Source organism: Echinococcus granulosus (genome assembly GCF_000524195.1).
Source record: "Echinococcus granulosus chromosome Unknown EG_S00057, whole genome shotgun sequence".
Classification (NCBI taxonomy): domain Eukaryota; kingdom Metazoa; phylum Platyhelminthes; class Cestoda; order Cyclophyllidea; family Taeniidae; genus Echinococcus; species Echinococcus granulosus.
In genome coordinates this window covers 420,753-436,502 of record NW_020170437.1, presented here as the reverse complement: position 1 = coordinate 436,502, position 15,750 = coordinate 420,753, and the positions used below count along the sequence as shown (strand labels likewise).

The following is a 15,750-nucleotide window of genomic DNA, read 5'->3' as shown; positions in this document are numbered from 1 at the left end:
TTGCAGGCATTAGAAGCTAATTAATCGTAAGTAATTTTTCGCCGTGGTACCAAGTAGTTAGTGCTTGCTATTTCGCGTTTGTAGCACGGAATGTTGAAGCACTTGTTCCCAATTACGCTGTTAGAGCCCGCAGGAAATATTGACAGGGTTGGGTACGCACTTTTGTTCAGGCAAAACACGGGCTCACTATGTGCATTTATTAGTAGGACTTTCCATCCCACAATTCTGAAAAGCAGAGGTGATCTGCTACAAAACAGTGAAGAAGGACCACAGTTGAAGTCACGAGCCACGTTCGGATGTTTCCCTCTGGCGTAGTATTTCACGTTTCTTCCGCCAGTGCTCCCGTTGGAGGCGTTCCGTGTACTTGATTGAAGCAAAGAACCCAAGGAAACTCAGGCCCATCAAAACGCCCCTAGTAATGGATGAAAGCCTGACACTTATGAACTTACGCAGCGGCAAATCCCTTTTTGAAATTGCTTGCACTCTTTTGAAAGGACATTTGTTGGACCCGTTCAGGGTGAGAATGATTAACACCCTAGGAAAGATGGTGAGAGCAATGACTGCGAGATGTAGTGCCGCTGCCCTGCAATTTTAGTGCTATCACGTACACTGTGAAGAAGCTGCCCGTTTGGTGACTGCATGGTAACAGCAATATTAATTTGACCAGCCTGCATAGTTGTTCTAGTACCTTATCGGTTACGGAGGGAACCGTAATGCATAGTCAACATCCTACTTCTATTACACGGACTTGACTGCGAATTTACAAAATTCTATTCAACTGAGTTTGTGAAGTGGTAAACACTCAAATCACAAATTAAACATTGCTATGTAACGGGTAATCATTTACGTTACAGTAAATTAATAAGAAAACCTCTGGTAACAAGAGTGGTTTATTCATCATTGCCGGCTGTACTTTAACTTAGCCTATAAGAACGTGACCTAACTGACGGTTGGCTGCCAAGTACACATGTCGTGCCAAATATACATTAATTATAACAAATCAGCAAAGAAACTCCAGAAAATACCGGTCTAAATCAGGCGAACAGCTTACTGTGGTTCTACACCACCATGTCATACACGATTATATCAATGTGGAATGGGCTAACGAATCGAATTAATAAGAGAGTTCTGTCGGATCAAATAATTAACTTTTTATTCAAAATACCAAGAAATTTGTAAAAGTTTAAATCACCAAGTGGAAAGCTTGGGTATTTGTTGCGAGAAAAATATTTTGTACTTGAAACTTTGACCAAAAGTGTGATTTCAGTGGCCTTGTAAAAGTTTTGAATTCTGGTTTTAATTGGCTACTTCTTCATTTGTCAGCCCTAGCATTTCTCTTCATAGGGTTGGTAATATTTTCTTATTCATTCCGGAAGTACGAGGTACTCGATATCATCGGTTCTCTATTTATGAGATACCTCTTCCTTTAAATCAAAATACCATGGATGGGACTATGCCTTCGGACTTTTCCATACTTTTTAATGTATGCCAACTCGTACATGACGTGAATTCGTTTTAGGCCAAAGTGGCCGATGTATGTCCATGTGAAGTATTTGGAGAAGAGTGTATTCGACGCCTAAGTGAATTTGGTGATGAAGAATTACGAATTCTTTCTGTCCGTTGTCTTAACACTGTCTTGACGACGCACTGCCTTTCAGAATCTGTGAGGCTTTCAACCGGCTTAGAGATTCCGCTTAGTTCTCTGTTCTCGTTCATGGAAAATCTGCCCATAATGGATATATTTTTTGATGTGCGTTTGTTTTCAATAACTGGTACAAAATTAACATAATTCACCATGTAATGTAATTACGGTCACCACTATGCATTCACTGACGACTCCACATCACTTTTTTAGTCTGAATTAGTGTCAAAACTCGGTGAAACCTCATTATTACCACTGGAGAAATTTTTCGGTGGCTTCCTTACCCATCTTCTTAGCGTACCGCGAAGTGAGAAAACGGAAATCCTTCTTGCTCAACTCTGCTTGCTGTCTTGGTGCGAATGTTTTGCCCTTCCTTCGCAGCAATTGCTTGCACAAATCATTTCAAACGTTCTTGCAAGCCAAATTTCCTCTGCTCCTCTCAACTGGCCCTTCATGTCTGAAAACTTCGTATATGTCAGCTCCGAAATCTGCTCATGGGAAATTGTGTTTGTCTCTGTTCTTCGTCTTGTAGATAAAGCTTTGTGCAGCCTCTCACTGACGGGTAATCTGTAAGCTTTTCCTTCTTCCTATTTTACCAAATTTTATCCCATTCTTAGACGTGCCTTTAAAGTTTCAGCAGTATCTCAAATTGTAACCCTCAACCAACTAGTCATGATTTGAACGACCTGAATTTAATATACGAGTTGTCTTTTGGAAAACTATCGGAACCTAATGACGAAGGTCAAATGATGAAAACCACCGATTTCGGACTTTTCCTTATGGGTGCCTTTTCCTTTATTCACCAATCCTGCAAGTAAGAATATTCATATTACAGGTGGCACACTTCAGTAGCCGTGCGATCTATAGCTTAAGATGTTTTTTGTGAAATAAATAGGGCTGACTAACAGATAAGTAATCTTCATTATTTTTGAGGCATTTCAGCATTTTCATTTCCAGGGTGTGCGGTAAATTTAGCTTAAAACATCCACACTTATCGAATTTCGTTCCCCAATTTCGAGACCGAACTTTGCGGCTTCGAATGAACCTGGCTAACAACTTATATCTTGCTCGAGCTTGCCGTCTCCTCCCTCGTCTGCCAGAATTTGGAAACCAATTTCCCTCCATGTGGAACAGACGGCTCACCGTGCGTGACCTCGCGTGCCTGCAACGATTTCTTGTTCCTCACCTAACCAATCTCGAATGGTGTCATGCTGATTTGATGGCATGGGCTATTGACCGTGGTATTTTCGTAAAAGGTGAGCAGTTATTGAGATTGTCAGAACGTTATTATGCGCATCTCCATTTTAAGCCTGGATAACGAATTGCTTGTAGTGACAGCGGAAGCTGTCTCTGCGTTTATTGTAAGAATCTGAATGTATTTATGCATTTTGCCTATGTATAAGTTTTAAAACAGTTTCACCTGAGTCCAAATTTCTCACTCAACTTAGTAAATGCGAAAGTCACTTAATTGCTTGGGCATAACATGTCACCTGTTCTTACTATGGTTTCTGCATCATCCTGGCGACGAATCTGGTTGATGGTCTTTTATTACTTTAGATTTTGCTTTGGTTTTTCTGAAGAACGCTACTTTTGATGATGCTTTGTGCGCTGCGAAGTGAGTCATATTTTGTTATAAAATTACACTGCCTTGAATGGAGCTTATCATCCATTTCACGTCTATGTCTATTTCTGGGTGACCAAAGAGTAAAACTTCACTTAGTTTGGTCGAACTTGGTTTGAAAAATCACAAAAAATGCATTTTGATCTATGGCTATGCTTTAGAATTCGGGGGAGAAAACGTTGGAGTTATTCGATTGATCACCTTTCAGAGTTCTTCCTCGACTGCTACGGCAAGTCTCCAAGCTGATAGAAGACTCTGATGTATCTCTGGCACTCGTTCGAAAACTGGGCAACCTACGTAGACGGAACTTACCAATTAATCATCACGAAGATGTGTGTGACTTTTTTAGGTTAAATTTGCTACCTTTTTTCATTCAGTACAACTTGTTCTGTTTCAATACATTCATTGAGTACTTGGATAAAAGCACCAATGAAAATGCAAGGTTTCTAGTCAATGATCATTAACTTGTGCAATTCGACCCTTTCCCATCACATTGGCTTAGATTTGCCGTCTTTTGGAGTGGGAACTTGCTGAAAATTTTCTCTGTTTATTCGTTTGATCAAGGTTCTTATTAGCCCTATCGGTTCTCACGACGCTAAAAACTTTGTTTCCCCTACAACTCGTTGCAATATTTCTTCAATCGTCATATATGCTTTGGTATTATCCGGCATTTAGAAGCTTTTCGAGTTTGAGAACCCATTACTTGCCATCCCTTCCCGATGTATTGTGAGTTGGTATTCTATGAGCTGGTTTAATCAGTGTATTAGCGAATTTTGTAAGGTAGTTCAGTTTTGCGATCATCTCGGTTTATTTTTACCATATTCCTTGAACAGGATGCAGATTGTATTTTGGTAGTATAACTATTCCAAAGCTTCCTTTCTCTTAGCCAATTTGATTTACTTTACGCCACCGCTTATATAGTTTTTCCTTGCTATATATATACATATATTTAGCTACTGAAGGAGTTGGTGTCACTTCTTACGCCAGAGGTCAAGGCTGACATCCTGGCTTGTCTGCACGAGAAGCCCGATGAATGTTCTACTCCGCTTGCGCCCGAAGACTTGAAATTCCGGTGTTATTTGCGCAAATTTTTCAATCGCCTTGCCGCTGGACCCGGACTATCAGACTTAAAACCAATTTCTACGCTTGAGAAACCGTGGCGCGACCCCAGGGCAGCAAATACCGTTTCCAAAGAAGTACTTCTTTTGTATATTGTTACTTTGAATGCTTAAGTAGAGCATTTTCACAAATTTTATTGTATCTTTAGTTCCTAATTGACGCCGATCTGTTGTTGTTAACACGACCGATTGATTTTCTGGTGGAACTTATGCGATTTCCTATCATCCAAAACTCAACTGCTCTGTTTCCTGTTGTCTATAAAGTGAGTTTACGTTATTAACGTTTTTTGCATGATTGTTGATTAGAAACTCGTCCTAGCTGTTACCCGGCCATCAATTCTTCTTCGGTCTTGAATAGCTCGCTGATTCTACTTGGCACTTAAATAAAACTGAACCTTGATTTGGCACCAAAGTGTTTTTAAACTCCTGTTTATAAGCTATCATTTGCGTACGATGTGTACCTACTCTGTTTTCGAAATGGTCGTAAAACGGCGTTGAAGTTGGAGTTGCTGATTATTATTTGCTGAATAATTTCCAAGCTGTTTGAAGTGTGAGTATTACAGCCACTTCTTCCAAAGTGGGGTTTGCTTTTTTAAGGTGAGTCAAAGCAATATTTTGAAGCACCAGTTGGGTTGATTCTTTATTTCAATTTCGTGGAAAGAAAGTAGAATTTGCGAAGTAGGAAATACAACGCCATCGTTGTGTTCACTTTTTTATTGTGATAAAAAGATGGAACATTCGAATTTATGGGTTTCTTTAATTCGGCAAGTTTTCCTTATTATTCAAACTATGCTTTGACAAAGTCATCTTGAAATTTCTCTGGACTACGTTATCGACTTTCTTTTCCCACATTACTCGACTACCGAGTCAAAGCTACGTCGTACCCTATCAATTGTTCCCATAGCTTTCAGAACTTTCCATGCCACACGATAAAACAATAGTGTGCTCATTTGTAATAAGAATGTACAATTTGTCCTTCAAATAATATGCCAGTACCTTCACTATTGTTGACAGTTTTGCCTTTCGAGCGGAATTTGTGGGGCAAAGTGTTTATAAAATTCGAAGTTGGAATCTGCTAGATTCACGGTTTCTTACAAAAAATAAGGATTCCTTTGTAAATGAATACAAATCACATTGATTAGCTTCATGAAAATAAAGTAAGAAAACATGACAGCCGCAAAAATAATGTTAGGCTGCACTTGCGATTACTACAGTGAAATGCAAATCGCGGACTCAAGACATCGAATTTCGCAAAAATCATGGTAGCCATTAGAGAGTGATTTTGAAATATTCTTTGCATTTAATCAATCAGTTTTGTATGAAGAATCCTTCACGAAAATTTCATTTGGTCTTGGAACCCATTTTTTATAAGTAGAGCACCTCTTAAGACATGTTGAGTATGTATCTCATTCACCTCGATTGATAGATCCTCAGCCACGTGAATTACAGTCTTGGAGTTCATATAAACGGAAGCGGGACCTCGGTACTGCGACAGCTGATGGTTGAACTCCTGGCACTTTTTGAGACAGAGACGTCGGAAGGGGAGGAGACGGAGGGGTTCTGGCGAGGTGAAAGCCACCAGCGGATTGCGTTGATGCGATACCTGCCTAGAAGTGGTGACCTTGACCCCGTCCAAGTGTCACTTTCCGCTCAGATCGCTCTCTTTGCTACTTCCACCTTTGTCACCACTGGTGATGACGACAGTAAGGATGCCACTATCTCGACCCATGGGCTGCAAAAACTCTGGGTCCACTCCTTTGTCTGTCTACTCGATCAGGTAATTTATGAAGGGTCCATAATGAATCCGTTTGGAGCCGAGTTCACGTGTTGACACTTTCAGCGTTTATTTACCACTAAAAACCACATTGATGAAAGTATGAGATCAAATGCAGCGGAGATAGAGTCTGCGTAAATTGAGCAACATGTGCCTTTCATTTGCTTAGGAGGCAGTAGTCCAATTTCTATTGCTTAGTGTTTATGACCTCTTTCCCCAAGATGAAGAGGTGAATTAGATTTTTTGTTAAAAATAAAACGTTTAATGATTTTATGTGAAGGAATACTAAATTTAACATGGCTGGTGTTTATAAATACCTTTGTTAGCACCAACAATTTACGTTTGTTATTTAAAAATTGAGTTTCAGATGACCAGTCCCAAAAGCGGTTTTACAACCACATCATTGATGCAAAGTCGACTATTTAACTAAGTATTCACATACACATATCTGCATACGAAAGCAGCCAATATGTCTTCAATCCTTTTGAAAACGCACAGTTCAAGACCTGAAATGGGGGAGTACCGATTGGAATAAGCACCTCAAACCAAGTGATCAGCTTGGTACACCCATGTTTTATTGTGTATCTTCATATTTAACCTATTAAAATTTCACTAAATGTCAGAGTAGGCTTCATGATTGTGGTGTGGGTTAAAGGAAAGTTGACAACAGGCGATTTGAAAAACTGTTGATTTGTTGCTAAATCGACAAATATTCAACCATGATGGATGAAGTCGTTTACAGTTCAGGTGCTTCCATGCTTTTTCTGCATGAAAATATTCAATCGTGTGATGATTTTTTGACATTCTTATAAATAGTTCGAATACGGTTGATAATTCACATTAAATGCTCCCATTTAGTGCTAAATTCTAAGGAATAGGTTAAGTTTGGTTGTCTGTCTGATTCTCTGTAATATTGGTTGTGTGATATAAAGTGGTGTAAATCTCAGCCGATTTACATCTGCTCTTTTGATCTGGTCTATGTACAACTTTCGACGTCTATTCACCTTTTTTCTTTACTTGACGCATGTTTCCCTAGTGGAAGCCATCGACAAACCAAATGTCTAACAATGTGTGCCTGTCGGTGTAGCCAATCCGTTATGGAAATACACCATTGTCTGCAGTTTTAATTAACTTCAAATGGACTACGTCCTTATTAGTTTGTATTGTAAGAGTACTCGTTTTCCAAGTTTCTCATATCCAAGCGTTATTCACCGTGCCTAAGTTTACGCAATAATAGGCTCCAGCTCGAATAAGCACTTTCTCGTCCAATCAAGCATTTACCTTCATTACGCACTCGGTTGTCGTTTTGAGGGCGACTGACTCTTTTGCATTGCCATTCACTAACAACGATTGACTGCCAAATATGCCGTGTCTGGACAGAGATACGGTGAAGTGTCACTCCTACACAGTGATCTAAGCAAGATTGCATGACTTTTATCACTTTAAGACCTGGTTAGCCTGGCCTCTTTTACAGCTATAGCGCACAAATGCTTTACCATATCTGATCTGACCGCTACTAAGCAGTAGGCTTACTAGGAAACTAACTGAATCCATGGTCAGTTTTCTCATTTTTAATGGCGTTTTTACACTGAGTTGTTCACTAAATTTATCACATCTTCAAAGGTTTTGCGAATATTCCTGATACACTGCCGCACGATCCTGAGAACCGTTCCAGAATAACTTTTGGTGTGATCCAGGGAATTGCTAAGAGGCCTTTTTAATGCATATGTGCCGTGTTGACATAGTAAATATGACTTGTTATAGTATTTTTATAATAAAATTATTGAGTAGTCAATGAAATCCCTAATGGTGTGCTGCGATATTAATGCATTTAACTTTTGTTAATTTTGTTGATAAATGGGGAACCAGTTGTTCCTAAAAACAAATTTTAGTCCACATTAGTTTACTAAATAATTAACACTTTCAAGAGTACAGCTAATCAACGCTTGAACGAAGTATTACAGGTATTTTACTTGTTTCAAATTTCCAAGTATTTTTTAAAAACATTCATTCCTGGGGAAAATAAATGAATTCATGAAATGCTCTCGGCTTCTAGTGTTTGGGCAAAGATAACTTCCATTCCTTATCATCGTCATATTTATGAATATCTTATGCTCTGTCAAATTATATCTCCGATTTTAATGATTTTATGGATTTAATAAATATGCTCCAAATTATTTTTACTATTCATGCTTTCAAAGACAACTATCTTGTCCTAAGTTTTCTTATACCTATTGTGTAATCTTAAATGCAGTAGGGATTCCTTTACCATTTTCTTGTATTGAAATTCAAAACTCACCTACCAAGGGTGGTCAGTGCATACTTTGGGCGCAGTATAGCACACAAACTGAGACACTTGTCAATGCAACGTCCTCTTCTGTACCGGCTGCAATAGCAGTGGTAGTAGCATCAGTGGCAACAACAACTACACACCCTTGTGCCAAATTTCGCATTCGGCACCTACCACTACGAGCTGCGGTATTTGTGGAGAGCGGGCTGGCTAGCTTTTCTTTCGGTCGTAACTTCTGCTATTCGCGTGTGTCGGATTAGGGGTGAAAAAGATAACATTCATCCAAACCTCAGTTTTTATTTCTGACAGTGCACACACTCGCTACACCAAAGGTGCCCATACTCTTTCACTTTCATTGATCTCTTCGATGAAGCTCCCAACCCCTATAGTAGTCTTTTGGTGTAGCATCTCCAAAATTTTGCTGCTGCTACGATTACGATGATCTTAAGTCATCGATAAAACCTTCTTAATACATGTAGACATTATTAGAGAGTTGAGGTAACGGAATTTATTATTTTGTATTTGCGGGATAAAAAGCGTTGCGCAGTCGCAACTATTGTATTTGCGTTGAGCTTCACCTCGCATATAGATCCACGGGAATGTGATACATTTGTGGTATTTAATCTATCCCAAGTCAATTAGACGGACCTTGTAGTTGATGGGCGAGGTGTGTGCACGTAAGCCCGCAGAACATCCGCTTTGATAGCATCCACAGAGGCCACGATACTAGCTGGTATTTTAATAGACTGAATTCTCTCATAGGCAGCATCGTGGTCACAGTTGATGGATTTGGTGGACGAGGAGGTGCTCGCGGTGCGAACGCATGCAGAAGCGGTGGTGCAAAGCCTGGCGCTCCTCCTCCTGCCCCGCGTCCCTGCCGGCTTGCCCTTGGAGTTCTTCACGGTTCCCTGTGCCAGTCTCCTCGAGCGCCTGCGCACGCCTTTGTTGGTACGCATCTGTATCGCTCTTCTGACCGCTCCTATCTCCTACGCCGATCCGGATGCAGACACTGTCTTGTGTCCACTGGCCAAGCGACTGCGTGCTGTCCTTTCCGACCCCGAGGACCGCGAGCGCCGTCTGCTCAGGCAGTGCGCCGACTTCCTCCCCTCCGATCTGCTTGGCACTGTGGTCATCACATTGCCCCGCTGTCTTATCCGCTCCAAACTGATCGATGTGGCTGCACTTAACGAAAGGTCTGTTTTATGTACCTTTGACCTGATTTCACTGCAGTGATAGTTTTCGATCTCTATGGGTCTGCCGTTAGTGTATATTATCTTTCAATTATCATCTTTCTTCCTAGAAGAATATTGCGTAAAAAAAGTATGTCCATAGACTTTTTACAGTGATTTTGTTGATGAATTCAGTTTACATGAAATCCAAATGAATGATTTGATCAGTTATGAGGAGTTAATAATAGTTTTAGCGATTCAGAAGTCTTCTTTGGGATGCTCACAATCGCTTTCACTGCCTAACCAATTTTGTTCTCAAATCTTAAACAACCTGACAAGTTAGAATTCCTTAAAGTGGTCACTTTGATTTAGTCCAAATTACTGCGATTTAACAGCGTTTTACCTCGAAGCCAGTCCTTAAAGCGTCACCAGTGTAGAAATTTATTGACTGGACACTTTCATTTGTATTATTGTCAGTGTTGGACACTGACTTTTACTTCATTTTCAAATATTTTTATTGTGTCAGTGATGCACTGAAAATGTACTATTACAAATAAAGTGTAATAATGGCATATTTACCATTGTAAAAGCAGAGGTGCTCCTGTCATAGACGTTCAGTTTGCTATAATTTTCCAATTTTTTAAATAACTTGTGCCTCATAATTGGTTTGGATTAGTAATTTCTCTATTTTGTGATACTTTAGAAATTTTCGTGGGTCTTGTGCTCTTTTCGATTGTGGTTTCTTCGCATTATCTAGTTGGCGAGCCGAATTTCATTTGGAGGCCAATTACACGTTACCACTTTAGGGGGTCTTTTTAGCTGCCTCATTTGATCGCATTTATTGCAGTGCTCGTTTTTGATTCACCTCTTTTGCGCTTTATCTGGATCCAAATCCTATTTCCAGTCGAAATAGTCGATCATTTCCGTGAGGAACTGTTGTGGTCTGACGATAGCAGGATAAGTGTTATAACGTTAAGTACCCTGTATATTTTTAAATGATGTGCATAAGACAGTAGAACTCTGGTCCCTCGGATCCCCTTATTTCTAAACCTAAAGTTGAGGACGGTATTTAAAATGCATTCCGAAATTGTTGTTGTTATTACTTCTAAATAGTTAGTTTCTTAAAATTGTATTTTTATTGTGTCCGTTTCACCTATTTCTACATGTCCTAATGGCAAAATTATCCATCTGCTTCTTTTGAAGATTATTTGCGAAGGATATTTACGCGATTAAAATTGAGTACTTTGTCCTAGATATGGGAATGTTTGTTCAAACACTTATTTCTACACCCTTTTGATTCCCTTAAATCCTAAAATGTTGTGAATTTGGTGCAGCGAAATAATGCTTAGATCATTTGACTCCGAATTGGTGACTTACAGTTATTCAGAAGTCCATGCCACCGGTACCTCGGGGCAGACTGTTCACACGAACTTCATCGGCACTGGTTCTAGGGCATAGCACCATCCAAAACGTGCACCCTTGAGGCGGATAGCGCACCTCCAGGTCTGTCAGCTCTTTGCATCACCTTTTCGTTTCCACTGAGGGCTTGTTTTATTTCACTGACATCGACTTCTTTAGAAGATCTTTTGGATAAAAAGTTTTCAAGCGCTACGCAAGTTTGCATTCATGTCGGCGTTTCTTTGTGCCGGCTTTGGAGATTAGGTCTTCTTTCGCCACTTTGCCTCTGTGCTTTTGATCCGCTGATGAGCTGTATTAGCGACCTATCTTCTGAAAAAAAAAACTCCCTTTTTCCGTTCCCTGGTGAAGATTTTGCGCCAAAAATGTGCTAGCTTAGCGTAGTAGTCGCCTGACTAAAATTGTGAAATATAATCCTCATCTGTGACTGTTATTTGCCGATTCATTTGCTGAATAGTGCTTTATTATTGGCTAGGCTTAATGCCTTACTAAATAGCAGCACCATAAACCGCACACTCCATTACGGGTCACCAAAGTGTGTTAAATATTCCACAATAAGTGGAGTTCCAGGCACCGTTCTGAAGTCGCCGAACCAAATCATAACTTTTTTGGAACGTTAAGAGGTTAAATTGATGGTATCTTCCATTTAAGACGCCTTATGTGTTATTTACATACGCATACATACCAGGCGATCTAGACAGAATTAATTAGTCAGCAGTCTGTGTGTTAACTTTTTGACCTCTGTTTATGGGCTCAACTGGAGGTCTCGCGCCCAGGCCAATAGGTAGATGCTCTAGCTTTTGAGCGCCCCTATTAATGGGTCTAGAGTTGAGATAAATCAGTGCGCTTTTTTGCCCGCTTACATACATGGGCACTGTTTACACATGCTTAAGTACATGCATCTATCTCCCATCGCTCCTACCTACCCTCACTGCAACCACTGATTAATATCACTAACTTGATGGTATTTATTTCTAAATTTTCTGATCTATCATATGTTGAGAAACACTATTTCATTTTTTCAGCCGAGTGTGTTTCACATTTTTCTCGCCAAAATCTGACATTTGATTCTGAATATCGGTTTTGATTAACTTCTAGGGCGTGCTGTGGTTTGTGAGGCATCCTATTTCGACTCTTCGCTAAATTCTAATCTTTTTTATGCAGGAGATTCTCTTTACTTGTATAGAAAATATTTTAAAATTTTGTAGATAACTGAACGGCACTGCTTTGTTCCCATGAGTGTATGCCATTTTAATCGTTCAGAATTTTGTTCGTACATTTTGAATGAGCTGGGGCTTTTTTGAAATTGGCTCCGTTCTAATTCAATAAAGTTATTCATTCGCATTAATATCGTGCAAAGGCTTTTCGAGAATACGACGGAATGACATTGGCGAAGTAGCGAGGTTCCTCAAATTTCGCGTAATTTCTTGAGCATTCAAGTGCTCAATATATTTGTCGTTCGGCATAGTAAGTACTATTTTCATTTCTGATGCGATAAATGAGTGTAATCTTATGCACGTTATCTACTTGTCTACACATAGGGTTTCCCATCGACTCTAACGGTAGTAGAGAGGAGCTCTTTCGTCTTGAATATTCTTCAACAGGGTTCACGAAGTCCTCCGTTTTCTCGCTTAATCGAACAGGTTTCTGACCTCTACTATTATTGACTTAGTGCCAAAAATCGTTTCCAATTTATCATCAAATCGCCACAAACCGACGATCCTTTCGATTGCTTCGCGAAACCGCTATCGTCGTGTGATTTGGAGGAAGTCCTCCAATTGGTGAGCCTTTGTGATGGGGCGTGGTATGCGATTGTGAATTTCATCCTGACGTCCTCCCAGGCACCCGAGGTTCGGAGTCTCTGGAACTGCATTTCAGTGCCCACTCTGCTACTTGCCCTTCACACGGTAAGGCATGCGTGTGATACCGAAGCTGCAGATTTGATATGGGCTTTAGCGTCGAGTGTTTTGCAATGGCCCCTTGTGTTGGTTACTGGCAAGGATGATTTCTTGCGCGCTTGTCCGGTTAGTGTTCTGGCTGACCTTGACCTCGGCCACCAAAAGTTGTTATGATGCCCTCTTGTCAGGCTGCATAGGCAGTTCGTAATTTGTTTTGAAGGTGTGACATTGATAATACTCGGCCTTTTCCAACTGACCACCCTTTCATGCCTTTGTTGAACGCTAAACGCAGTTGGAACCCTAAAAATTTGCACTCTAAGTGCTGTGCTCATTCTTAGCAATAAAATCGCAATTTAATGCTCAAATTTTACCTAATTAACGATACATACCTCTTTAACTGCGCTTGATTATCTCACTTCTTTTTGATGGCCATCAAACTTCCTCTTTCTTACCCCAGTTTCTGCAGCATTCGCTGGAGTTACTAAAGAGCTCTTACATGCTTTTCCTAATAGGAAACCAGTGGCCCTATCAGTGATGGTGTACACGGATATTCGGTTCAGCTTCATCTACTTCCTTGGGTTTATTATTCATCCATGCATAGGCAGAACTGCAGCATAGTTGACCCATCTGTTTGAACATCTTTTGACCACGTACCCGCTTTTCTCCACAGTTTCTTCACCGAATCGCACCGCTGGATGAGCTGGATGCGGCTGATCGCTGGGCTCGTGCCGTCGGCTTCGTGGACCAACTTGCTGCTGGAAATCTTATCACCTTCCCCTTCACATTACGATCTACTGCACTTTCTTCCCCCTCCGCCTCCCCACCCCAAGACATATTCTTAGGATGTAAGTTCTGTGCTTTCACATCTTAGCCATCTCAATTTCTATTTCACTTGTGTTCCCGAACTGTCTATTTCGCATATTATTGTCTGATGGCACGAAAAGGTAGTAATCATACAGAACAATGTGAGGGGTTTGCAATAGGTGAGGGCAAGGATGAGGAAATGTATTATCCCTCACCCAGCCTAAAGTGCTATTCTTCCCATGGGTAGATGTTGCGGAATGAGGTCTTATTTTGTCCTGTAAAAATAGGACTTTCTTCTCATTAACTGATTCACTGCTGGTCTTGTCCATTTTTGAAAGAGAAATTTTTCTTGCACATCTTCAAGTTTTGTCGGGTAGTCCCAAGTACATGGATCTCGGTCGTAATTGTTTGACCTTCAGCAAGTGAACAATTTCGTCCACACTTCACCATACACACAAAGCAAGCATGGCTTTGTGGGAATGGAGTAGTACGTGTCTTCGAGGTGTGGGGTAGGTAGTGAGTGGGTCGTTTAGAGATAACCAATCGTGTGTTTGTTCCCTTGAAGTACATAGTGTTTTGCATCACAAGTCAGTCAGCCAGTCAATCAGTCAGCCAACAAACAACCTAAAGTGTGGTGCGTTTTTATAACGGGGCGAAAGAAGTGGAGGACGAATTGATGGTCGCCGAAGCATCTTGGCACATGGGCTCTATTTGCTTAGTTAGCACAACTTCTTTCTAGTTGATATAAGTGTGGGTGACTTGTTTCGGCATTAACGCAAAATCTCACTGGTAATTCTTAACACGTCAATCTCGAAATAATTTAACCGACAACAAGTAAGTCATTATTACTATCGAAAATTGGGGGCCTTTCTGGGTAAATTAGCACCAGTACCACATTTTAAAGAAATGCTCTATGGTGTATTTATCCTTAAATAAAATTGATGCACTGTTTGTCTGAATCCCACTGTTTGATTTCAGACTATCGGGGCTCGCTTGATCTGTTTGATTTGACTTTTGCCCTCTTGCGAGTGATCGATCGCTCCACTGATAAGGCTCCTGTACCTCGGCTTCACCTGAGTCGAGTGTGTCAAACCCTCGCGGTCCTGGGTCAGCGCCTGGTCGCACGTCTTATAGCCCCGCACGACACCGACGCCGGTGCATACACAGAGGAAGATAGGGTAGACACCCTCGTCGAGCAAGCGATCCTTTTGATCGGCGAGATCGAAGCCTACGTAAAACATCGCGATGCACCACCACATTCCCCTCTCAACCGCCTTTCCACCTCCCTCGAAATCGTTGCTAAATCACTCACCTGCCAAAGGCAGCAGCGTGAAGCAGAACAGGGAAAGGAGTCTTATTTTTGAATCCATCCGTTGTATCCTACAAATAAAAAATATTAAATAATTGCGCAAAAAATAACCACGGAATTCTTCCTTGCATTGATTTGGAGGTTGCGTTGACATCGTGGAAGGTAGTTGATGTTGGTTAGTCAATGAATCACGGTTTCTCATAAATTAAGCAGTTTGGCCTTGTTTGATTTGAATTTTTCGTGTTTTCCAAGTGTCTGCCTGTGTATAAACTCATCAATTTCTGCTTCACAAATCCGAATCCTACTGTCTCCCAGTCTCATCCGTTTATGGGCCTGAAATTCAATTTTATGTTGCCAGAGCTTTGATGCACAATGCATTTTTACATTATTGAGTGCAGCCCAGTTGGTGGTGGGTTACTGTTGTTTTCATGCAAGCCAATTAATGCCAATTTCCGATGTGGCATTTGTATCCTCCTCCAGGGACGAGCCAGCTCCATTCCAAGGAAATTTTTATGATTGGCTGTGATGACTTTCCCTTAGCGTAAAATAAACTTGATTTTTAAGCTAGTTTTGGCGCCGTGGTGACTGAATCGGTTTTCCCTTTCACTGCCGGGTTCATATGCACAAGCCTGTTGGAGTGACAGTGATGTTGATGGTGGAGATGGTTGTGGATCTTTAAAATGGTGTGGAGCCCGACCGAATTACAAGC

At 40.8% G+C, this 15,750-nt stretch overlaps 2 protein-coding genes across 2 annotated transcripts; one reads left to right on the top strand and one right to left on the bottom strand. All coding sequences in view use genetic code 11, as the record gives it.

Annotated features, from left to right (window-relative positions):
• Window positions 1-279: 279 nt before the first annotated feature.
• EGR_06481 (hypothetical protein) lies at window positions 280-1,075 on the bottom strand (the record flags this gene model as incomplete). Its single annotated transcript, XM_024495730.1, has 3 exons — window positions 280-412; window positions 450-535; window positions 1,052-1,075. 3 exons carry the CDS (start codon window positions 1,073-1,075, stop codon window positions 280-282), a joined length of 243 nt encoding a protein of 80 aa, XP_024349891.1.
• A 366-nt stretch (window positions 1,076-1,441) lies between these two features.
• On the top strand, window positions 1,442-15,096 carry EGR_06480 (rhoptry protein; the record flags this gene model as incomplete). Its single annotated transcript, XM_024495729.1, has 14 exons — window positions 1,442-1,483; window positions 1,520-1,750; window positions 1,856-2,211; window positions 2,313-2,456; window positions 2,600-2,898; window positions 3,200-3,257; window positions 3,472-3,595; window positions 4,217-4,459; window positions 4,531-4,644; window positions 5,808-6,158; window positions 9,208-9,638; window positions 12,703-12,937; window positions 13,599-13,773; window positions 14,711-15,096. 14 exons carry the CDS (start codon window positions 1,442-1,444, stop codon window positions 15,094-15,096), a joined length of 3,189 nt encoding a protein of 1,062 aa, XP_024349890.1.
• Window positions 15,097-15,750: the final 654 nt, after the last annotated feature.